Source organism: Camelus dromedarius, chromosome 18 (genome assembly GCF_036321535.1).
Source record: "Camelus dromedarius isolate mCamDro1 chromosome 18, mCamDro1.pat, whole genome shotgun sequence".
Lineage (NCBI taxonomy): Eukaryota > Metazoa > Chordata > Mammalia > Artiodactyla > Camelidae > Camelus > Camelus dromedarius.
The window spans coordinates 19,176,584-19,199,368 of record NC_087453.1 but is presented as its reverse complement, the minus strand read 5'-3'; the positions used below and the strand labels follow the sequence as shown (position 1 = coordinate 19,199,368).

General features: G+C 47.4%; 2 protein-coding genes across 6 annotated transcripts; one reads left to right on the top strand and one right to left on the bottom strand.

Annotated features, from left to right (window-relative positions):
* Positions 1–1,560: 1,560 nt before the first annotated feature.
* On the bottom strand, positions 1,561–2,715 carry C18H20orf173 (chromosome 18 C20orf173 homolog). The gene is made up of 4 exons (XM_010975264.1): positions 2,407–2,715; positions 2,008–2,309; positions 1,760–1,853; positions 1,561–1,587 (listed from the first exon to the last, which is right to left on the bottom strand). The coding sequence occupies exons 1-4, from the start codon at positions 2,713–2,715 to the stop codon at positions 1,561–1,563; spliced, it is 732 nt and encodes a 243-aa protein (XP_010973566.1).
* Positions 2,716–8,056: 5,341 nt separating this feature from the next.
* Positions 8,057–22,023, top strand: ERGIC3 (ERGIC and golgi 3). Of its 5 annotated transcripts, XR_010376627.1 has the most exons (15): positions 8,058–8,205; positions 8,338–8,408; positions 8,528–8,615; positions 8,835–8,954; positions 12,673–12,766; positions 13,603–13,768; positions 13,912–13,969; positions 17,559–17,573; positions 18,226–18,257; positions 19,026–19,122; positions 19,199–19,263; positions 19,953–20,089; positions 20,169–20,224; positions 20,681–20,945; positions 21,596–22,023. XR_010376627.1 is itself a non-coding variant. In XM_010975177.3 (14 exons), the coding sequence occupies exons 1-14, from the start codon at positions 8,118–8,120 to the stop codon at positions 20,788–20,790; spliced, it is 1,197 nt and encodes a 398-aa protein (XP_010973479.1). In that variant the 5' UTR covers positions 8,058–8,117; the 3' UTR covers positions 20,791–22,023. The 5 variants fall into 5 exon arrangements, 4 of the variants coding, with proteins under 4 accessions (XP_010973482.1, XP_010973479.1, XP_010973481.1 ...); XM_010975177.3 differs by having other exon boundaries at positions 20,681–22,023; XM_010975179.3 differs by having other exon boundaries at positions 20,417–22,023.
* Positions 22,024–22,785: the final 762 nt, after the last annotated feature.

Here is a 22,785-nt window from a genome sequence, read left to right as displayed (position 1 = left end):
CTGCACAACAATGTGAATGTACTTAATGCCACTGAACCATACATCTTCAAATGGTAAATTTTATGTATATTTTACCACAATAAAAATAACTTGAAAATTGAGTTTATAATGAAGTTTCCATTTCAAATTTAATGTCACAGAGTTTTTACTATACCTGTCTGATTTTGTATTTTGTTCTTAATAATATAATTATTTACTTACTTTATTCTGTGATATAGATTATACAGTTAAAAAAAACAATGCCAATATTAATAATAAATCTGACTGAAGTTTAAAATTTCTTTGTGGTTCTTTTTGCCCACAGACTGTATCCTACAAAGGATGTACAGTATACTGAATTATAAAGGAACTTGAAATAATTCTTTCCCTAGTGGTTGCATTATAAATCTGATAAACAGTTAGATCCGTTTGATGTGTTTTCAACTGTAGGGTTTGCTTTTTCCTCTTTTTCATTTAATTTTATTTTTTGATAAGGTAAATATATATATGATCAGATGATGAAATGTTTGCTGTTGAGAATCCGGAAGAGGATGTAGCCCTTTAACGTCACAATATTGGGTTTCACTCAGTAGCAGAGTGATCTTCACCCAGGGTGCGTTTGAAGCCCCAGTCCCTCTCCGACACTCCAAGGTCCCCTTGACTACCTGTCAGCCTCCTGGGGCCTCCAGTGGGCTGAACAGACTGGGGACCATCTCAGTTTAAATAACAACCTTCCCCTCATACTGCAGCTTAAGGATGACCTGTTGCTCTTCTTCATAACTGTGCATGTTGCTCTCAAACCAATAATCACCATCCCAGTAATGGGACAATTTCATGAGCTAATCTGTCCCCAAACCAAACATGGATACCTAGGAGATGGGGTAAGACAGGAGAGGGCTGTGGGGTAGCAGGCTGGTCCTGCCCTCCCTCCATGCCCACCTACCATTCCTTCAGCACTCACTCACTTAACGTCGAATGTGACAGGCTGCTCCCTGGGGCTGGGAGGAGAACGGAGCTCACCTTCTCCAGGGAAGACAGACTCTGAACCACACAGAGTGACCCCAGAGCCCAGAAAAGAGAGCATCAACTAGCTGTTTCTCATCATATCAGAGGAAGAGAAAATTCCTCAGGGAGACAAGAAAGAGGAGGGCATTCCAGAAGGAGCAGTGTGTGAAAAGGCATGAGGCAGACGGTGTGTTTGGGGAACGCCAAGAAACCCACCGGGTGAACCTGAGAGAGAGGAGGGGAGTGGGGATCAAGGTCTTGAAAGCCAGACAGAAGGTTTTAGACTCTATGCTGAAGGCATAGCAGGGAAAAGTTTCACGTGAGGAAAGAACAAGACTCTTTAACTGGGTCACCGGTGTGCAAGGCACAGAACACAGCCATGAGCCCCAGGGGTGGATACTGAGCCTGTTTTCCAGCCTGTCGCCCTGGTCGTACCTGAGGAAGGTGGGTGGGGCTGATCCCCAGGACCTGAGTAAGTAGGGGGAGGGGGCAAGCTGGGGTCTTTCCCACAGCAACCCACAGCCACGTCTTCACGCCTTCCATCCCCTTACCTGGTCTTTTCTATCTTCAATTCTACTAGAGAACTGGACCATCTTCCAAAATCTAAGGAAGAATTAGGAGGTAGGGGAGTTTCAGCAGCCCCTGAGGCCAGGGAAGGTCCTGCAGGTGCCCCCAGTAAGTCAGCAGAGGGTCTTCTTGGAGCCCTTCTGTCATCCCCGGCAGTGACCCCTCCTTGCTCCCCATATGAAGAATGTCTGGGTTCCTAGACCATCACCTCCTCACTCAGAGCATCTGAAGTCCATGCCAGATCAAAAAGCTTCAGCAACAGCAGCGCCAGCTGTCTCCAGGAACCCTGGTCTCTGTCACTCCTGCAGGAGGTGGAGTGTCCTGTGGTTTGGTTCTTCAGCGTCTTGAAGCCCTCAGGGGGGACCTGGTTCAGCCTGGGAAGGAGAGCAGAAACTGACAGAACTCTCTGGGAGCGGGCCTGACTCACGTGCCCCCTGCCCTCTCCTCAGAATCCACCTGGAGATCATGGTGTGTTGGTAGACATTGTTGCCGGGGCTGGCAGCCCACAGGATCTTCGAGTTCCTCACCAATGCACAAGTCCCACAGAAGAGATCAAAATGGCTCACTGAGAGTCTGGGAATCACCTTGGACAGCTTCTTCCACACTTTGCCTAGCTCATATGCTGAGTTCCTGCCCTGAAAACAGCAGGAGGGAGGAGACTGGGGGCTGGGACCCAGGGAGCATCTCCCAGTGGAAGGAAAGCAGACCTGAGTGGGTGAGACCTCCATCTGGTTGAGGCTGTGAAGATGGGAGGTGCCCTAAGCCAGGGCTGAGGGCAGGGGTTTGGGCCAGAAGGTGGGAGCTGGGCCAGGCCTGGGAAAGATGGGATGGGATGGCCCAGTGTTGGCCACTGACCGACCTCCGTAGGACAGCGTCAGGGCTTGTGGACTCTGTTGCTCCCGTCAGGTACCCCATCGTCTTCTCGTAGCATGCATCAAACCAGTTCCCCCTGACTGTGTGGTGGCAGAGAGAGCAGTTGAGGGTCCCAGGTGGGCAGCCACATTTCCTGAATTTGAACCAAGGGCAGCTACACCACCATGGTGCCACGTTCATCAGCTTTTCCTGGGGTGCTGATTCAGGTTTCAGATCCAGGCAGGGGACCATCAGCCACAAGATGAGCACCCAGAAGACCCACAGGACAAAAATCTGCCACAAGCACTTCATGTCTGGTCCAGACGATGGCTGCAGCAGCAGGCAGCAGACTGGCTCCTCCACCTGGGACTGGGAGGGATGAGGAACTGAGGCCACAGACAGCCCCACAACCCTCTGTCCTGTTGGCCTCCATGACTCCCAACCCTCCTCACCACACCCCATCCCAACCCTTAATATCCCACCTCCCTATCTCTTGGCTCACCTCCAAAGAGATTTCTGGCTGTGCCTGGGATGGAAGGTGCAAGGGCAGAGAAATAACATATGGTGTGTCTACTCTCCTCTGCAGGAGGAAGGCTTTGCTCTCAGTGAGGTCCTCTGTGCCACTGGTTATATATACCATAGATCTCATCACAAAGTACACATTGTGACTCCCTCCTTTTGGCTATCTGGACAAAGCCACCATGTTATCCTGTCTGTCACACATAAAGCTGCCTACACTGAGTGTAAGATGCACAAGGACAGGGACTGACCTTGTCTCTGAATCCATAAGACAGAATCATTTAATAAATACTTACGGGATACATGAACAGAGCGGAGAGGGAATTTTAAATACTATGTGTGATGCCCCCCTCTCCAGTTGCATTTTTTGGCCCAGATATATCTTCTATTCTTTAGACCCCCATATCCAGCAGCCTATTGTACCTCGACTTAGGTGTCTCAGGGACCTCTCACCCTGAGCAAGCCTGAGACTGAACTCACGATGTTCCCTTTAAACCAATCCCTTCCCAAGACTCCTCTATCTCAGCAAATGTTCCTCCATTCACCCTGTTTCTGAAGCCAGGGGTTCTCCTCGAATTCTCCCTCTCCAATGATGATTTCCAAATCTGTTTTAATCCACTTATTTCTATCTCCAAACCTCCTCTTTCTCTTTATCTCCAGTGCCACCCCCTTAATTGTCTTAGCCTGTGGGAGATGTTAAAAAACAAAATGAAAAACTTTGACTTGTTTTAAGGTTTCAGAAAAAAGGGGGGGGAGTGGCCAGAAATCATTTTACTTTTTAAAAAATGTAAAGATATCACACCAGTAAGACTTGAATATAACTTCAAAAGAATTTCTAGAAATGAAAAATATAGTAACTGAAGTTCAAAAATATCTGTGATTTTTTTTTATACTACATGCTGGGTAATCTTTCCAGCTCTTTCAGTTTAATATTTCTCTTTTTAACTGTGTCTAGTTGGCTACTTAGCCCTTCCACTGATTTTTTAACTGAAATTACTATATTTTTCGTTTCTAGAAATTCTTTTAAAGTTATTTTCAAGTCTTCCTTGTGAGATATCTTCACATTTTTATTGTTTTTTAAATGTCTTTAACCATCTAAACTTACTTGTTTATAGTTTATCTGAAAGTTCCATAATCTCAAGTTGATGAGCAACTAATCATGCTGATGATGGTGTCTATGACCCTTGCTCATGATGGATTGTGTCCTCATGTGTTTGTGACATTAGATCAAGTGCTCATTTTTAGCAGGGTTTTATCCTTGAGGATGCTATGTGGCTTAAATTGTGTTCCCTCAGAGCAGTTTCATGTTTGCTTCTTCCAGGTACCCTCAATTTAATGCTAATTTCTCCACTTCAGAGCTTTCAGACTAAGTAGAGAATCTAAATCCAAATCCCAAATGTGAGGACAAGCCTGTGATTATGATGTCCCACCAATGTTTAATTTTTATGTTTTTGTCTTCCCATCCAGGACACAAGTGGAGACAATCTCAAGTATTTTCCTTGTCCTCCAATGTAAGTGGGTAATTTTTTTTTTCCAACCTACACTTTCCTACAGCTCTAGCCTTTTCAAGACTCCATCTTTTTATTGAGGCCTCAAAGCATAATCTCCTCTTCCTATATAGGCATCAATATCTGATACCCAAAGAAGGCCCCCCAACCCCTATCTCTTTTGACCATGATTATAAGGTAAGTACAATATGGTCATGGGGAAGTTCAGGCTACATTGATTAAAAAATACTTTGTGAAACCATTTTCTTCCCATCTATTTGACTCCAATAAGCCACTTCTTTCCAAAAGCTTTCCTAAAACTAATGTAGCATCTTACCAAATTATAGCTCCTAACACATATTACTCTCCAATGTAAAAGATCATTGAAATGAAAGTGCTCTGTAAACTGTAAATGTCTGTTATTATGTGCTAAAGAAAGAAAGGAAAGAAAAGCCAAGCCTGTAGATTACTGACACAAAGTTTCATTAGACACCACTCCCTGCCCCACTGCCAGAGCCACAAAGTCAGCTCATAAGTTTACTACTTTTTCTCAACTCTTTTACTTTCAGCCCCTAGGAATTTCTCCTACTTTGTCACCACTCAGCTATACATTCAAAGGGATACTTGTTATTCAGTATTTCAAGATGTTTTACAGCACAATGGTTTCCAGGATTGAGCCTGTATGTTGCTGGAACTAGAGCCAGTACAATTAATTTTCTCCCTGGTCATTGTTTTATGACTTACATAATGGTTTAAATGATATTCCACAAATACTGAAAGAAGGTTCCTCCCTGAATGGATTGTACCAGAGTGCAAATAAAAAGTATTTGCCCAAGACTCTTCCTAGCCCACTGCTCCACAAACTTGCATATGCATCAGAATCACCTGGAAGGCTAATAAAAATTAAAAATGCTGAGCTTCATCTCCAGAATTTCTGATTCAGTTTATCTGGGGTGGGGCCTAAGAATTGGCATTTCTCGCAAGTTCCCAGGTGATGCCAGTGCTTTTGGTCCAGGGACCACACTTTGAGAACCACTGCCTTAGCTTAGCATATACAGCCAGGAAAGTCTTTTACAGAGAAAAACTGATTCCTTTACTAAAACGGAAGCTCATATTCTAAGTACGTTTCTGCTTTCTAAAGAAGGGCTTATAATGTTCTCCTTCCACAGCCTGCAATATCTTCCTAACTGGTATATCTGTTTCTGTTCTATTTATCCATCATCTATTCTTCACCCAGTGACTGGCATGATCTTAATTTAATTTCCTGCTTGAATCCTTAAAATGGCATTCCACTGCACTCAGAATAAAATGCAAAATCCTCAGTCCATCTTATACAGTTTCCAGCCATTCTGGCTTTCTCCTGTTCCTAAAACTTTGCATGTTCCATCTTGCCCCAGGACCTTTGCACTTGCAGTTTCTCTTCCCAGAACACATGACTCCCTCATGCTCCTACCTCAGCACTTAACCTCCCTGGTTCCTTCCATTTCTTCCAGTCCCATTTAAAATGTCATTCATTTGGGGGCTCCTTCCCTGACCCCTGTGTTACGGAGGTCCCTAAGAAGCTCTCCTAATTAGGCCCTGAGACCCCCTGACATGGCTGTGCTATGACTCTTTGTTCTCAGGGGAAATGACTAGTGTTTTCAATCCAGATATGTTGAAATCTCTGTATTTCTCCCAAGAGAAAGAAAACATGTAACACCTATATATATATTCATTTCTTTAATGATTTAGGAAAATTTCATTTATCAGTGTTCCAAATAAGGTGAAAGAAGGCTGTGACTGGGCAGAATGAACCAATGAAGGGGACTGAAACCCTCCCCTCTCTAGGCAGGCTTATAGGCTTCAGCTACAGGTGACCCTCTGCCTCCAGCCCCGTGTGTAGGGTGGGCCACTCCTGTGCAGGCCTCAAATGCTCCCAAGGCCAAAGGATCCACCTTGAGGGAGAGGGCTGAAGCATTAGGGTGAAGCCTGATGTTGTGAGGAATGAAGTTCCTAACTTGTCAGTACCTTGGTCTCCTGTGAATAATGTGTCATGGCCACCTAAAAAAATTCCCCAAAGAGAAGGACTTCGTAATTCTGGAATTCCTAAAACAGAAAGTCTCCTACCCTTGTTGCCCCTCTTACAGCTCCCTGTTTTCCTTCACAGCACAAGGCACATTCTGCTTTATTTAGGTAGTTTATTATTAATTAATTATTTACTTTATTTTTTTTCAAAAAAATTTTATTGTGGCAAAATACACATAACATAAAATTTACCATTTTAACCATTTTTAAGTGTACAGTTCAGTGGTTTATATATGTGTTTTGTTTGTTTACCTCTCCCTATCCTATGCTGAAAGCTCCTTGAGGGCAGGTATAAACCACGTCTTACTCACCATGGTATTCCATAGCCCAGGGGAGACCTGGGAAATAGGAAGAGCTTGGTAAGTATGTGTTGAAGGAGTAAAGGTGTGAGTCATTTAGCATGGAGCCCCCTGAGGAGGGAGGGCTTGGAAGTCAAACATGAATGGGCACAGAATGAATGTACATCAAGAGAGGAGAGGACAATTTTATTAACATTGTCTCTGGGCATCCATCTGAGAATAGACTTCTCCTGCAGTTGGTGGTGGGAGCTAACGTGTGGAAGAGACTGTGGCTCCAGAGCCAGGAAAACCAGGGCTTGATCCCCAGCTTTGCCCCATTAACTACCCCTGCAACCTTGGGAAAAGTCAGTTCAGTTCTTGGCTTCCTCCTTTATGAAATGGGGTTTGAAATGGCACCTAATCCCCAGAGCTGTTTTGACATAGGATGGATCTTAGAAGTTGGCATGTTGTCAGTTTTGAATTAGGAATTAGTCCTTTCCTTCTCCCCTTCCTAGCAAACTGCAACCCAAGGGCAGAAAGAAGACTCAACTTCTCTGGAGTCAGACACCCAGCTCCAGTGTCCCTCCTCCTCTTCCTAGACCTCCCTTAACCCAATGTGTCAGTCACTCTCCCCTATGGACTCTGTACCACCTCTTACCAAAGTTCTGGTCTTATGCCTCTGAAATGATTTGAGCCATGCACCTCCACCAGCCATGCTCAGGAGAACCACTGAGAGCATGTTTTGGTAAAATCAGCCCAATGGCTACCGGACTACTTCGAGATCCAGAAGAAATGTGTTGGAATCAGGCACTGCCATTAATTGGCTGTGATCTAGGCAAGTTACTTAGCTTCTCCAGGCCGCAGTTTCTCCTTCAGAAAATGGATATAAAAGTCACACCCACTCTACAACTTGCATTTCGAACCAGTTCCAAGTGATGATAATGAGGTTAGGGACACTTTAAAAACCACTGTTCTAGGAAGTTCCAAGTTGTTCCAAGAGTCTGATGTGAAAGCTGAGACACATTTCCTGGCACGAGGCAAACGAACGCAGCTATTCCTGTGTCTACCCGGCAAAGACCGCCTCCAGGCACCCCGGTCCACAGAGGACACCCGCCTCCACCCCCACCCCCCCCACGCCCCCGCAGCCGCTGACTGCGAAAGCCCTCCCCTGCGCGAGGCGTTAGACACTGGTGCCCAGCACCGGTGGGCGGGGCGGCCGGAGTGAGAACGCAAGCGAAGGGTGGGGCCAAGCGTGCGCATTGCTGCGCCTGCGTGCGGAAAGGGATGGGGTGTGACTCCAGCTCCCGGCCGGAAGCGGGAGGCTGCAGGGGCGGAGCCACTGGCGTCTCCTTTCCGGCTGGTCCCCATGGAGGCGCTGGGGAAGCTGAAGCAGTTCGATGCCTACCCCAAGACTCTAGAGGACTTCCGGGTCAAGACCTGCGGGGGCGCCACGGGTAGGCCTTGGCGGGGTCGGGGTCTCAGGGAGAATGGTGTCCTAGAGCTTGGTCGGGGCGCCTGGAATCTGCCCGGCCTGCCCGGGGCTGAGGGAGCAGAGGCCCTTCTGACACTCGCTCTCTGTCCTGCAGTGACCATTGTCAGTGGCCTTCTCATGCTATTACTGTTCCTGTCCGAGCTGCAGTATTACCTCACCACCGAGGTAAGGGGCGGGACCTAGTACATGGGCAGGACTTGGCATTCTAGGAATAGGAACTTTAGGGATGGGAATGGGGAAGGAGAGATTTGGAGCCAAATCTTAATGAGACAATGCTGCCCCAGGTGCATCCTGAACTCTACGTGGACAAGTCACGGGGAGATAAACTGAAGATCAACATCGATGTGCTTTTTCCGCACATGCCTTGTGCCTGTGAGTACCTCACCATCGGTGGGAGTTGCAAGTCCCAGAGTTCTCAGGTGGGCTTCCACGTTCACACCTCCAGCCTTAGGTTCTGGACTGGTCCTCAGGACAGTCTCCTTCCTCTAGTCCACTGCTGTCCCAAGACAAGCCCATCATTCCCTTACCCTCCAAAACCCAGATTCCCTTGTCCTTAGGAGCCAGTACCTTACCCTGACTTCTTGCTTCCAGATCTGAGCATCGATGCCATGGATGTGGCTGGGGAACAGCAGCTAGATGTGGAACACAACCTGTTCAAGCAACGGCTAGATAAGGATGGCGTCCCTGTGAGCACAGAGGCGGAGCGTCATGGTAACTGGGGGGAAGAGGCCAGATCTCAAATCCCAGAACTGGAAATGTCCAAGCCCTACCTTCTGGCAAGTGGGCTGTGACTGGCCCAGTGACAGATGAAGCAACTAGGGCTCAGAGAAGTCAAGTGGCTTGCCTAGGGGCCCCCAGCTACCAAGAATCAGAGTGGGCTGAAATCCAGGCTTCTAGCCTCTGTATGTTGAGAAGAGTACTCCACATGGCTTTCCTTCTCAGAGGTCCCCAATCCCTGCCTATCGTGGTTTGATTAACAGAAATTTGAGGATGGGTACCATGTGCTATTGCCTTGGCAGAATTCCTCTATGTGGATCCAAGCTTCTCTGGGTGTTTGCTTCCCCACAGACTGAATTCAGCATTTTAATGCTCTTCCGTTTTAGAATGCAGGGTGACTTAAGGTTAAGTGCTTATTCTTGAATTAGATTGCCTGAGTTCAGATGTAACTTTGTCTCTTGTCACTTCAGCTATTGAGTGGTGATAAATAGTAGTACCCACCGTGTGGACTTGTAGGATCAAATAAAGTAATATGTGTACAATACCTCATATAAGGTGGCTGTTCACTTTTAGCTTCCTTTCCTCTTTCTAGGTGGCCTCCTAAATGCCTCCATTAACTCAGTTTCCCACCATAACGAAACCTTCCTGAAAGCTATGATTTTTCATACCTTAGGGATTACCGTGTTGGTGAACTTTATCATTTGTTCATTCAACAAATATATGTTGAACACAAGTAAAACCAGTAGAAATTGCTGTAGGATTGGATGTGGGATGTAAGAGCAGGGTCAGGGTTGATTCCAGGGCTTTGATCTGAGCAAATGAATGATTTAATGACCAGAGAGGAGGATGTGTGTGTGTGTTTGGAGAGGAGGGAATATTACATATCCACTACTGTATAACAGATTACCCCAAAGTTAGTGACTTAATACAACAAACATGTTTTTTTCAGTTTCTGTGGGTCAGGAATTCAGGAGTGGCTTGGTTAGGTTCTTCTGATCATTGCAGTTGGCAACATGGAGGACACTGGAGACTGAAAGGAATAGTTTTCCTACTGTTGGGGATGAAATCTAATCAAACAGCAGAAAAAGAAGTGGAAACATCAAGTATAGATGACCCTTCCAGGTGTTTTGCTATAAGAGAGAGCAGGGAAGTGGGATGGAGGCTGGAAGAGACTGTGTGTGGATTGGTGGGTTTGGTGGTGAGATTTGGTTCTGTTGCTTCTCTTTTTTTTTAGTGGCTTTTGAAAGCAAGGTCATTAGCTAAGAGTGAAGAAAGGGGAAGAATTTTGGAAGCCTAAGGAGTGAAGAAAAGATACAAATTAGTCATCTTGGAGAATGGGAGAGTGAACTGATTAGTGAAATGAGGTAGGATTGCCAGGCAGTCTTAAGGGAGGCACAGGCAAGAAGTAGGCACAGAGAGTTGAACTCAACTAGGATTTGGGTTTTGCTGGGCCTATACAGTGAAGGGAGACAGGAACAAATGATTTATGGTTACGTGCAAGAGAAAAATCACAGCAGTGGACCAGAGAATGTATTTTCCAGCTCTGCAGAGATATAATTTAAATATAACATTATATAAATCTAAGGTATACAATATGATAATTTAACATACATATATATTGTTAAGATGATTACCACAATAGGGTACCACAATAGGGTTAGCTAACACATCCATCACCTCTCATAGTTACCTTTTCTGTGTACGTGGAGAGAACATTGAAGGGCCACTATCTTAGCAACTTTCACGTATACAGTAAATTATTGTTAACTGTAGTCACCATGCTGTACCTTAGATCCCCAGAATTTATTCATCTTATAAAACAGAAAGTCTGTACCCTTTGACCAACATTTCCCCATTTCCTTCACCCCACAACCCGGCAACCACCAGTCTACTCTCTATTCCTATGAATTTGGTTTTTTTAGATTCTGCATATAAATGAGATCATACAGTATTTGTCTTTTTCTATCTGACTTATTTCACTTAACATAAGGTCCTCAAGGTTTATTCATGTTTTTGCAGTGGAGGATTTCCTTCTTTTTAATGCTTGAACAATATCCCATTTTACATATTTACCACATTTTTCTTATTCATTCATCTGTTGATGGACACTCAGGTTGTTTCCATATCTCAGTTGTTGTGAGTAATGCTGCAGTAAACATGGGACCACAGATGTCTCTTCAAGATACTGATTTCTTTTGTGTGGGTGTCTGTATACTAGAAATGGAATTTCTGGAACATATGGTAATTCTATTCTTAATTTTTTTGAGGAACCTCCATATTGTTTTCCACAATGGCTGTACCAATTTACGTTCCCACCAACAGTGCACGAGGGTTCCCTTTTCTGCACTTCCTCAGTACTTGTTATTTCATTTTTTGTTTTTGTTTTTTCTAATAATAGCCATTCTAATAGGTGTAAGGTGATACCTCTTGGTTTTGATTTGCATTTTTCTGATGATTAATGATGTTGAACACTTTTTCATGTTCCTGTTGGCCATATCATGTCTTCTTTTGAAACGTATCTATTCAAGTCCTTTGCCCATTTTTGATTGAATTAATTGATTTTTTTGCTATTCAGTTATATGAGTTCCTTAAATGTTTTGGATATTAGCCCCTTATCCGATAGATCATTTGCAAATATTTCTCCCATAACATAGGTTTCCTTTTCATTTTGTTAATTGTTTCTTTGCTGTGCAGAAGCTTTTTATTTTGACATAGTTGCACTTATTTATTTTTGCTTTTGTTACCTGTGCTTTTGGTGTCATATCCAAAAGCTCATTGCCAAGATCAATATCAATGAGCGCTTTCCCTATGTCTTTCTTCTAGGGATTTTATAGTATCATGTCTTACATTTCAGTCTTTAATCCATTTTGAGTTAATTTTTGTGAGTGGTATAAAATAGGGGTGTTAATTTCATTCTTTTGCATGTGATCCAGTTTTCATAGCACCAATTATTGAAGAGACTTTCATTCCCCATTCGGACCATGTAATTTAAATAAGGAGGAAAGTGAGGACATGAAGGAGTGATGATGTCAGTGATGTCAAAGAATTGGTGAATTGTAGGGACCAGAGAGAGTGAGCTGAGAATTGAAGATTGGGATACTTGAAATTGAATTTTGGAGGGTTTGCAGTAATTGGTAATAACTCTCGGTATGAGTATGGAAATGAGTGGTTGAGGTTGGATGACAAAAAGATTATTGGGGGACAGGAGGTCAGGGCATTGAATACTGAAATCGACAGTTATGAGGAAGTTAAAGGCAAGGAGCCAGGTGCGGAAAGGTCTGAGGAGAAGCAGCTGGTGACGTGGTTAAGGGCTTACTCTTACTGTATTGCATTGGGCAAAGTCACTTTTCATCTCTGAGTTCATCACCTTCTCAAGTACAAGAACCTTCACAGAGTCATTGTGGGGTTGAAAAGAGACAATATATGTAAAGTACACTGAATGTACTCAGCTGATATTTAGTATTCATTGTTACTGTTTTATTACTATTACCTTTATTAAAAGAAATAACATATGTGTAGAAATGCTTAGTGCCTGACACACAGTATGCACTATGTAAGTATTAGCTATTATTTTAGTTTATTATTAGTTTATTATTCCTTTATTAGTTTAATATTCCTAAGCCACAGGCCACAGGGCCCATGCAGGGGTTGAGAGTACAGATATCACTGTGCCTGCCCCCAGCTGATGCCCCTGCCTCTGCCCTCCCCTTAGAGCTTGGGAAAGTCGAGATGAAGGTGTTTGACCCTAACTCCCTGGACCCTGATCGCTGTGAGAGCTGCTATGGTGCTGAGACGGAAGACATCAAGTGAGCGGACTCAGGGTTTGGGTTAGGGGAGCAGGGCCCACATAAGGCGATGTTTGTTACTTATCCTCAGCCTCCGTTAGACTCTGTGAGTGAGGAAGTCAGACTGAGAATTTAGACGGGATGGGGTGTGTGCCTTGGTCACTGGCCAAGTGAGGCTCTGTGGCCAGGCCCTGCCTGGACGCTGCAGAGTTGGGGATGAGGTTAAAGTGGCCCTTGCCCTGGTTCAGAGGTAGTCTCTGGAGTCCAGCTGCCTGAGTTCCACCCGTGTCTCCTTGGGCCAAGCTACATAACCTTCTCTTGTGAAGGGGGATGATAATAACACCTTTCTCATAAGAGTCACTTAAGAAATAAATGTAGTCTGCATGTAAAGCACTGAGATGGAAGGCCCGGCCCAGCCCAGGTTAAGTCCTCGATCTATGGCAGCTGCTGTTTTGTTTCTCAGGCCCTGACCCCTGAGAGGCTGATGCAGTAGGTATAGGGTAGGGGCTGGGAATATGTATTTTATTTTATTTTTTTATTTCAGTAAAATATATGTGACACAGTTTACCATTTTAACCATTTTCGTATGTGCAATTCAGTGGCATTAACTACATTCATAGCATTGTGCAACCATCACCACTATCTGATCCAGAACTTTTCATTACCCAAAACAGAATGGGAATATGAATTTTTAAGAGTCCTGCTGCCGCTGAGGAAACATACTTTGAGAACATGGGGTGGTCAGGCATAAGGCTGGTGGAGGATTCATTAGCAGGCAGAACTGCTTTGTTTCACAAGGTACCAGCACCATTTTTGTGCCTCTTTGACACTCCCACCCCGCACCCCCTCTCCTGCAGGTGCTGTAACACCTGTGAGGATGTACGAGAGGCGTATCGCCGTCGAGGCTGGGCCTTCAAGAACCCAGACACTATTGAGCAGTGCCGGCGAGAGGGCTTCAGCCAAAAGATGCAGGAGCAGAAGAATGAAGGCTGCCAAGTGTATGGCTTCTTGGAAGTCAACAAGGTACAGGAGGGACAGAGGTGGGGCAGGGCTAGCTGGGCTGTGGGTTGGGTCCACTCTACTGTGAATCAGGGGCCCACTTGCCCTCAGGAGATGGGAAGGAAGGGGGAAAGTGGCTGGAGAATGAGAGGAGATCTTCCCTACAGGTGGCCGGAAACTTCCACTTTGCCCCCGGGAAGAGCTTCCAGCAGTCCCACGTGCACGGTGAGTGATCCTCTATCAGCCGGGAGCTTTAGACCCTGGACACCGGCAACTTTGGGTGCGCCTTCACTTGCCTGATGTCTTTGGCCCAGAGCAGGCCCCCATCTCAGGGCAGCAGTTTCTTAACATTTTGATCTTCAGCTTCCTCCTCTATAAAATGGTGATGACAGTACTTACCTCTGAGGCTGTTTGGGCAGGTTAAAGATGACAGCTCAGAGCCCAGCGTGTGGTAGGCGCGTGTTTAAATGGTAGCCCACAGTGTCAGATGACCTGCGGGTGCATGTGAGGCTTTGGGGAAGCAGAGCTGGTTTGGAACCCAGTTTCTGCCTCTCCTGAGCTGTGTTGTATTTGGGAAGTATTGAGCCCTACTCAGTTTCTTCTTCTGTAAAATGAACCTGAAATAGTACCTACTTTAAAGAGTTGTTTACAAGACTGAGATTTATTCTCATTTATTTACTCATTCTTATAGTCACTAGAAATGTAGTAATCACCTGCTGTGTGCCATGTGCTAATCTAGGTGCTGAGGATACAGCAGTGATCCAAACAAAGTCCCTGCCCTCAGAATGTTCTGGTAAAGGAATAGACAGTAAACAAGTATGTAAAATATATGGTATATCAGCTGCTATTAAGTAACACAAACCCAGGAAAGGCAGGATAAAGATGATAGGGGTGAGAGGCTTGGGAGAGATGGTACGTGTGTACTGTTTCATATCAGGTGGTCAGGGCAGGACTCTCTGAGGGGTAATATTTGAGTAAAGACCTGAAGGGAGGGAAGGGACTGGCCTCCTAGATGGATGTCTAGGGGGAAGTGTTTCAAGCAGAGAGAACAGCAGATGCAAATCCCTGAGGCAGAAATGTGCCTGGTGAGCTCAAGAGATGGTGAGAAAGTTAGGGTGGCCAGGGCTTGGTGAGCAGAGCTGCGTGGTTTGGAATCAGGTGAGAGAGGTAACAGGTCCGGAGGGGCATTGCAGGGACTCAGGCTGTTCCTCTGTGTGAGATGGGAAGCTGTTACAGGGCTCTGGAGAAGTGATGCGTGATCTGACTTACCTTTGAAAAGATAGGCAGCACTCTGTTCTGTGGAGAAGACTAGCGGGAGGGCAGAAGCGGAGAGGCCAGTTAGGAGGCTGTTGCTGTGATCAGTCCGGGCACCGAATGGTGGGGGCTGGGCCAGAGTGGCAGTAGAAGTGGTGAGAAGTGATTGTGTGTGTTTTTTTTCCCAGGTTTATTCATTTTTTTTAATGGAGGTACTGGGGCTTGAACCCAGGATGTTGTGCATGCTAAGCACACCCTCTACCACTGAGCTATACCCTCCCTCCCAGTTGTGTGTGTTTTGAAGGTAGAGCTGAGGAGTTGCTGATGGATGTGAAAGTAAGGGAAAGAAGAGTCTAGCATGACTCCAAAGTTTTATACTTGAGTAGCAAGAAGGATGATGTTGCCATTTAGTGTGGAGGGAGGACTCAGAGGAGCAGATTTAGATGGTGGAGTTGGGGGCATAAAGCTGCTTTGGACATGTTCAGACCAGTGAGATTTGGGTGTCCTTTAGACACCCCAGATGTTAAGTAAGCAGTTGGCTATTTAAGTGTGGAGTTCAGGGGAGGTCTGGCCTAGAGATACAAACACTGGTGTCGTCAGTGTATTTAAAACCACAGGACTGGCTGAATCGCCTTCTAGGTGGAGGTGAGGGTACACAGAGAAGAGGGGAGCTCAGAGGGCTGAGTGCCGGGACCCCAGTATCAGAGGACAGGGCATTGGGAGGAAGCGGCAGAGAAGACTGGCGAGATGAGAACGTGAACCAGGAGAGTGGTGTCTTGAAGGCCAAGAGATAGAAGTGTTTCCAAAACCATGTCAGATGCTTCTGGACATCTAGTAGAATGACCATTGGGTGTATAACATGGCAGTGGTCATTGTGACTTTAACAGAGCAGTTTGGGTGGAAGGCTAGGGAGCACCCACTGAATGGGTTCAGGAGGGGATGGGAAAGGAGCTGGAGCCAGTAAGTAGAGACAGCTCTTTTGTGAGGACTGTTCTGAAGGAAAAGAGAGTGGGAATGGCTGAAGGGAAATGCGGAGTCAAGGGAGAGGTTTTGTAAGATGTTAATAATATAGCAGTATGTTTCTATGCTGCCAGAAGTTACCTACTGAAGAGAGCAGAAGTGGTGCTCCAAAGATGAGAGGGACATTTACTGGGGTGAAATCCTTGAGAAGGAAAAGGAAGGTAGAAAATAGTGCCTAAGAGATGAAGAAAGCCCCAGCTTGGCAGTAAGAGGAAAGGCAGTCTGTGTAGGTACCGGTAGGTTGGCAGCTGAGTGACATGGAAATCACCCGGGATTATGACAGGGTCATCTTATAGGAAAGCGTGACAGCCAGTGGCTAAAACCCTTGAGAACTGGTGTGGGAGGACTGACCGGGCTCTATGTGGATCTCCAGGCAGTTCAGACAAATGGGGATAGTTGGTGCTGTAGTTTGCCATGAGCTGCAAAACTGAGGATTTTTAGGGAAGATCAAGGGACAGTGATCTGGAAAAGGCATTAAGGAGCAAGGAGGACCTCTCTTAAGGCCAAGGAGGAAGACAGGTGTGGGAGACAAGTCGTCACTACTTGGGGTACTACAGGGAAATAGTGCCTTCACAGGCGAGCCAGGCTGTGGTCAGAGCAAGAAAGGGAGGGGAACGTTTGGAAGTTGAAGATGTAGGGGTGTTGCTGACGAGTAATAGGGCCCAGGGAAGGGTCTCAGAGAGTTGGGAGTTGGGATCATCCTAGGGGATGTCCAGAGCCACATGATGGCAAAAGTCCAGATGGGTGAGAGATGATCCAGCAGTATTGAGCTGCCCAGTGAGGAAGGTCAGCAGGAGTAACAGGCCTGATGGAGATGGCCCTGCTGGGCTTTAAGGCTGTCTGAGGGGATGGGACTGAGTGTTGGGGAGGGGCAGGGAGGTGGATCTGGAGGAGGTCGGGGCAGGGTGGTCTCACTGGGATTGTAGAAAGATCACTGTGGCACTGTCGGCACAGGGCCTGCAGGCACTCAGTAGGAGCTGGTGCATCTCAGCTGCTCCACCTGGGCTGTTGGAGTCAGGAAGCCCAGGGCAAACAGTGCTCCGAACCTTAGAAGGATGTTTAAAACACAAAGCTAAGTAGCCCAAGGCCAGAGGCTGAACTGAAGGTCTGGGAGCTAGTTTCTGACATGTTGATTTACGGGAGGAAAGGGGAAGATTATAAAATTTACCAGGTACTTTCCCATCTTAGATCCTACCTGATTCTCAGGACAGTCCTGTGCAGAGAACACCAAGGCTCAGAGAGGACAAGTGATTTCCCCAAGGTCACAGCTAGGAAAGTGACTCTTTGGGCTCTAGGTCTTTTGTTCTTCCTAGGCCACCATACTTCTGCCCCAAGCCCCCTTGTACTTGTTTCTGGCCAGGGAAAGACTTTTTGGGGAGGGAACCAGGAGGAGGCTTGTTAGCTAGGTTCAGACCCCGCTGTTTGCAGGAGTATTCGGTCTTACTCTCGACCATGTATCTTGCTCCGTAGTTCTCACTGTGAAGCTCTGAATCCTTTTTCTCTTCCTCCCTTCTCTCTCCTTCCCTTACCCATGCTGCAGTACATGCTGTGGAGAGTAAGTGGCCCTGCCCCCCGAGGGAAGCCGAGCCCCCACTTCTGGGGCAGCCTACCCTCCCAGGATGGGGGGGGGGTGGTTTGGATGGGCCTGGTTGCTAACTGACTGTAAAAAGCAGTGGGACGTGTCTTTGAAGTGGGATTCCTTGTAGCCAGAGAGATCAGGGCTAGAGGGCAGGAGGAACTGGCTCTGGAACAGACAGTGCAGGGTGCCTGTGGGATTTCCTTTAGTGGGTTGAGGGTGTGGGCTGAAGAGGCAGGGAAAGAACTTGGCCCACATTCTCAGGTCCCATCTCACTTTGGGGTTCAGTGATTGGCCATCAGCTCTAGTTAATGAGTGAGTGGGTTTTATTTCCTGAGATGCAGGCAGGGCCTTGGTGGGAACCAAAGGCCTGGACTGATGCCCATGAAGGGTTCCCTCTATACTTCAGGCAAGAAGTGGGGTCTGTAGGGGCCATGGACCATCACACAGGCCCACGGCAGGCCCTCTCTGGTGGCCCCCAAACAGGGCCAGACTGGTGAGTGAATGAGTGGGGAAGAAGAGCCAGGCAGGTCGCAGTCCAGAGGGAGGAGTGAAGGGGCCCGAGTGAGGGTCTGGGGAGCCAGGAGGCCAGTCCTGCTCCACCTGGTGACATGTCTCCCTTCTCTCCTAGTCCATGACCTGCAGAGCTTCGGCCTTGACAACGTATGTACCGGGTGGAAACCATGGAGGGTGGATAGAGGTGGAGACGTGATTACTGCCTTCATTTCTTCATAGAGACATCCTGGGACGGGGGAGCAAGATACAGAGAAATAAACCATATTCTGACAGGGGATGCAGTTTGAGGGTACTGGGAGTGACTTTTGAACTGAGATCTGCGTAGGCTTAAGTGGGGGATGGGGTTGGACAAGAGCCTCTGGGCAGAGGGAGCCTCGGGAGAGGTCACGAGGGAGTGTGACAGGCCGCACCACATGGGCCAGGCCATGCCAGGAGGCTGGTCTTTCTCCGGAGAGCCGCTGGGGACTGTTGGCTTACTTTAAGCAGGGGCATGATGTAATCAGATTTTTTTTTTTTTAAAGATCCCTCTAATGGCTAAGTTTGACCTACATGGGAGCAGGACAGGAGTGGGAGTTGGGAGATCTGGGGCCCCTCCAGCCTAGGACTTGAGGCAAAGCCAAGGGCTATCACACAGGGCCTGTGCTCAGTCTGTGTTTGTCTGATATGTGGGTGCAGCCAGCACCTCAAACTCTGGAGCCCCAGGAGCCCGCAGACGTTGAGAAAAGAGTTCCTAGGTGGGAATTGGGCGTCCCTGTCTCAGGCAGGTTCTTCTGGGCAGGGCCCTCCTTCCCTCCACCTGTCTCCACACGTCCACTCAGGCACCCCTGTCTGCTCCTGTACTGAAGAGCCTTTGATGGGGTGGGGCCTACTGGGGCCCCGAGTGCTCTGAGGCCCAGACACTGGTGTTGCTTGCAGATCAACATGACCCACTACATCCAGCATCTGTCATTTGGGGAGGACTACCCAGGCATTGTGAACCCCCTGGACCGCACCAACGTCATTGCACCCCAAGGTACCAGCCTGGGAGGTAGCCCCCATCTACCAAAGCCCTGCCCACACCCACTCCCAGTACTCTCTTCTCCCTGCAGCCTCCATGATGTTCCAGTACTTTGTGAAGGTGGTACCCACGGTGTACATGAAGGTAGATGGGGAGGTAAGTTTGAAGGTGCTCAGACTTCAGAGTCTCTTCTTGGTGCCAAGAACTTGAGTTCCTTCAACCTGGCAAGTGAAGTCCTGCCCTTGTCCCCATATGAGCTGAGACTCAAAGAGGGTAGGTGATTTGCCCTCACAGCCAGAGCTCAGGCCCCAGGCTGTCAGATTCAGAGCGCTTTTTCTACTTGCCCAAACTGCCTCCATCCATTCCTCCAGTGTCTACTCTGTCTGCCTCACTGTCCCCTGTGGTCGGCCCTGGGCTGAGGGTAGCCAGGCCAACCCTTCCAGGCCCCCGCTCCCCTCTCTGCTCTGGCCTGTGGAGCAGCATCTCAGTGGAATGCTTGGGACCTAGAGGCAGAGGAAGTCAGGCCCAGCCTTGTCAGGAGCTTGTGGTGCAGCCTTGGAGAGTTGCTTCTCATCCCTGGACCCCCACTGAGAGGATCCACCAAATGTAGCTGGGACTGGTAACCTGTAAAGAGTGGCTGGAGGGGAACCTGGGATGGAAAGGCTGAGAGAGGGCATCTGGGTGGTCCCCAGGCCTTGCAATGTTTGTTACCTACATGGGGCTTCATTTTCTCCTCCACACAATCAAGACGGTACAAGGCAAGGGGTAGGAGCAATGGTAGGGCTGGTGGGGATGGGAACCAGGTCATAGACCTGGCCCTGTCCCAGGCTCCCCTCTTGTCCCAGGTGCTGAGGACAAATCAGTTCTCAGTGACCAGACATGAGAAGGTTGCCAATGGACTGATGGGCGACCAGGGGCTTCCCGGAGTCTTCGTGCTGTACGAGCTCTCGCCCATGATGGTGAAGTTGACAGAGAAGCACAGGTGAGGGTGAGGAAAGGGAGGGGCCCGGGCCCGTGGGGAGCAGGGGTGCCTGCTGACCCTCCCCCCGCCCCTCTACCAGGTCCTTCACGCACTTCCTGACGGGCGTGTGCGCTATCATCGGGGGCATGTTCACAGGTTAGAAGCTGGAGGGCGTCTGGGGTTGGGGGTATGGTGGGGAGTGGAAAGCTTGTCCTCACCCCTGAGTTTTGGTTGGGGGAGGAGGGGCACTTCAAAGGCCAAGGGGAGATGCTGGCCTGGCCGCTTGGGTGCTAAGGCCCAAGGCAAGGGCCCAACTGGGCCAGTGCCAGCCCTTGTCTCTCTCCCCAGTGGCTGGACTCATCGACTCTCTCATCTACCACTCGGCTCGAGCCATCCAGAAGAAAATTGATCTAGGAAAGACAACATAGTTTTTCCTTCCCCACTCTGTCTCCTCTCTCTCCTGTTTCTCTTTGGCCTTGTGTTCATCTTCTCAGCCTCTTCCCCTACCCCAACCCCACCCTCTATTGGAAGAGTCAGTCACAGCCCCAGGTTGGTAAATCTGTTGATGGTGATAGTATTCATTGGTCCCCTTGTGGTTCTTGGGTCTGGCAGGAGCCTGGGAACAACCCTTCACTCATCACAGCCACTTGTTGAAGGCAGTGAGGACTGACAGATCGGAGCCAGATGCCTCTGGGAGCCCCCCATGGACATTCCCTGCTTAAAATAGGGCTTTATTCAAACCTGACTGATGTCCACCCCACAGCCCTGTCGTCATTCCCTTCTCCACTGTGGTCACCGGGCCTTTTGGGTTCAGCCCCAGGGTTAGAATGGACATTTCAAGAATGAGCTTCCTGGAGCCACTATGGCCCCCTGGCTGGTGAGTTTCCAACCCCAGTGGTAATAGGGCCCTGGGTGCAGGCTGGAGCTTACCACTTCTTCAGTGATGGCTAAAGCTGGTGCCCCTGCCTGCCACCCTGGTCTCAGTCACTTGATCCCCTCCTGCTCACTAACCTTACTCCATGCCAAGCCCTTCCTGGCTCCTGGTGCCCATCAGGGTCCAGCCAGGTCCTTTGATCCTCTGAGGTGGAAGCAGAACTGAGGAATGGGAAAGGAAGATAGTGGTGGGCATTCTAGAGCAGGGCTAGCTTCAAATCCCCAGCTCTGGGCCTAGTTAGGGCTTCCCATTGTAGCCCTTAAGACATGTAGAGAACCAGCCCCGAGACCTCTCCACCGTACAACCCAGGCAACAAGAGACGTTAATAGCTGGTCAGTTCATCCAGTCATTTTTCAGAGAGTTTCAGTGTAAGACACTAGTTGGGGGAGAACCAACTAGTAGGGTAGAAGCAAAGTAGGGCAGTGACAGTAACACCTCTGGAGGCAGACAGACCTGAGAGCCAGCTCTGATGTGATCACTTGTGAGCTGTGACCTTGGACATGTTATTTAACCACTCAATAGGCACCCGTCTCTTCTATAAATTGCAGGTGACATTACCAGCTATAGTGAGCCTTGTTTTTTTGGTCACTCAGGAACCATTCCTCCTTGTTAACAGTATCCTGGATTTCCTCTGGGAGCCTCCCTGCCCACCCTGTCAGCTTATGTGATTTGGAAAGAGGGTTGATCTCCCACTCTAAGCTGCAGGGGATGGCCCCAGTCAGCACATCTCATTTGCCTGGCCCTGGTGACCCAGAGTGAGCCAGGCTCCACCAGGACTAGGAAAGCTTTCTTTTCTTCTGGATGTGAGTATGGGGAGATGTGGGGTTGCTGCAGCCATCCTGCACGTTTGAGGGGAGACCCTCTCTGTGAATGAGCTTCCCGTGAGGACAGCAACGCTGAGCTCAGAGGCAGAGAACCAGTCTTGGTGACATTGTTTGAACCCTGTGACAAATGGCACCTGAAGCCAACCAGCCAAACTTACAGTTTTATAAGCCAATAAATTCCCTTTTTGCTTAAGTCAGTTTGGGTTGGGTTTCTTTTTTTTTTTTTTTTTCTTTTTCTTTCAATTGAAGCATAGTTGATTTACAATGTTGTGTTACTTTCTGATGTGTAGCATAGTGATTCAGTTATATATATTACATTTTTCAGTTATTATAAGCTATTGAATGTAGTTCCCTGTGCTATACAGTAGGACCCTGTTATTTATCTGTTTTGTATATAGTGGTATGTATCTGTTAATCCCAAGCTCCTAATTTATCCTTCCTCCCCTTTCCTGTTTGGTAAACAAATTTTCTATATCTGTGAGACTGTTTCTGTTTGTAAATAACTTCATTTGTGTCATTTTTTTAGATTCCACATATAAGTGATACCATATGGTATTTGTCTTTGACTTACTTCACTTAGTATGATAATCTTTAGGTCTATCTATGTTGCTGTAAATGACATTATTTCATTCTTTTTATGGCTAAGTAGTATTCCATTGTATATAAAAATCACAACTTCTTTATTCAGTCATCTGTCAGTGGCCATGTAGGTCCTTCCATGTCTTGGCTATCGTATAGAGCTGCTGTGAACATTGGGGTGCTTTCAAATTAGTTTCCTCCGGTTATATGTCCAGAATGAGATTGCTGGATCACATGGTAAGTCTATTTTTAGTTTTTTAAGGAATCGCAATACTGTTTTCCATAGTGACTGCACCAATTTACATTCCCACCAACGGTGCAGGAGGGTTCCCTTTTCTCCAAACCCGCTCCAACATTTATCGTTTATGGACTTTTTGAAT

Bases quoted from the DNA above. Each gene is read 5' to 3' on its own strand.
- ERGIC3 (XM_010975177.3), top strand. From the start codon at position 8,118: ATGGAGGCGCTGGGGAAGCTGAAGCAGTTCGATGCCTACCCCAAGACT. The intron at 19,264-19,952 runs GTAAGTTTGAAG...CTCTTGTCCCAG, and splicing joins ACATGAAGGTAGATGGGGAG to GTGCTGAGGACAAATCAGTT. The intron at 20,090-20,168 runs GTGAGGGTGAGG...CCCCTCTACCAG, and splicing joins AAGTTGACAGAGAAGCACAG to GTCCTTCACGCACTTCCTGA.
- C18H20orf173 (XM_010975264.1), bottom strand. From the start codon at position 2,715: ATGAAGTGCTTGTGGCAGATTTTTGTCCTGTGGGTCTTCTGGGTGCTC. The intron at 1,854-2,007 runs GTGGATTCTGAG...CACCTCCTGCAG, and splicing joins CAACACACCATGATCTCCAG to GAGTGACAGAGACCAGGGTT. The intron at 1,588-1,759 runs GTGATGGTCTAG...ATTCTTCCTTAG, and splicing joins CAGATGCTCTGAGTGAGGAG to ATTTTGGAAGATGGTCCAGT.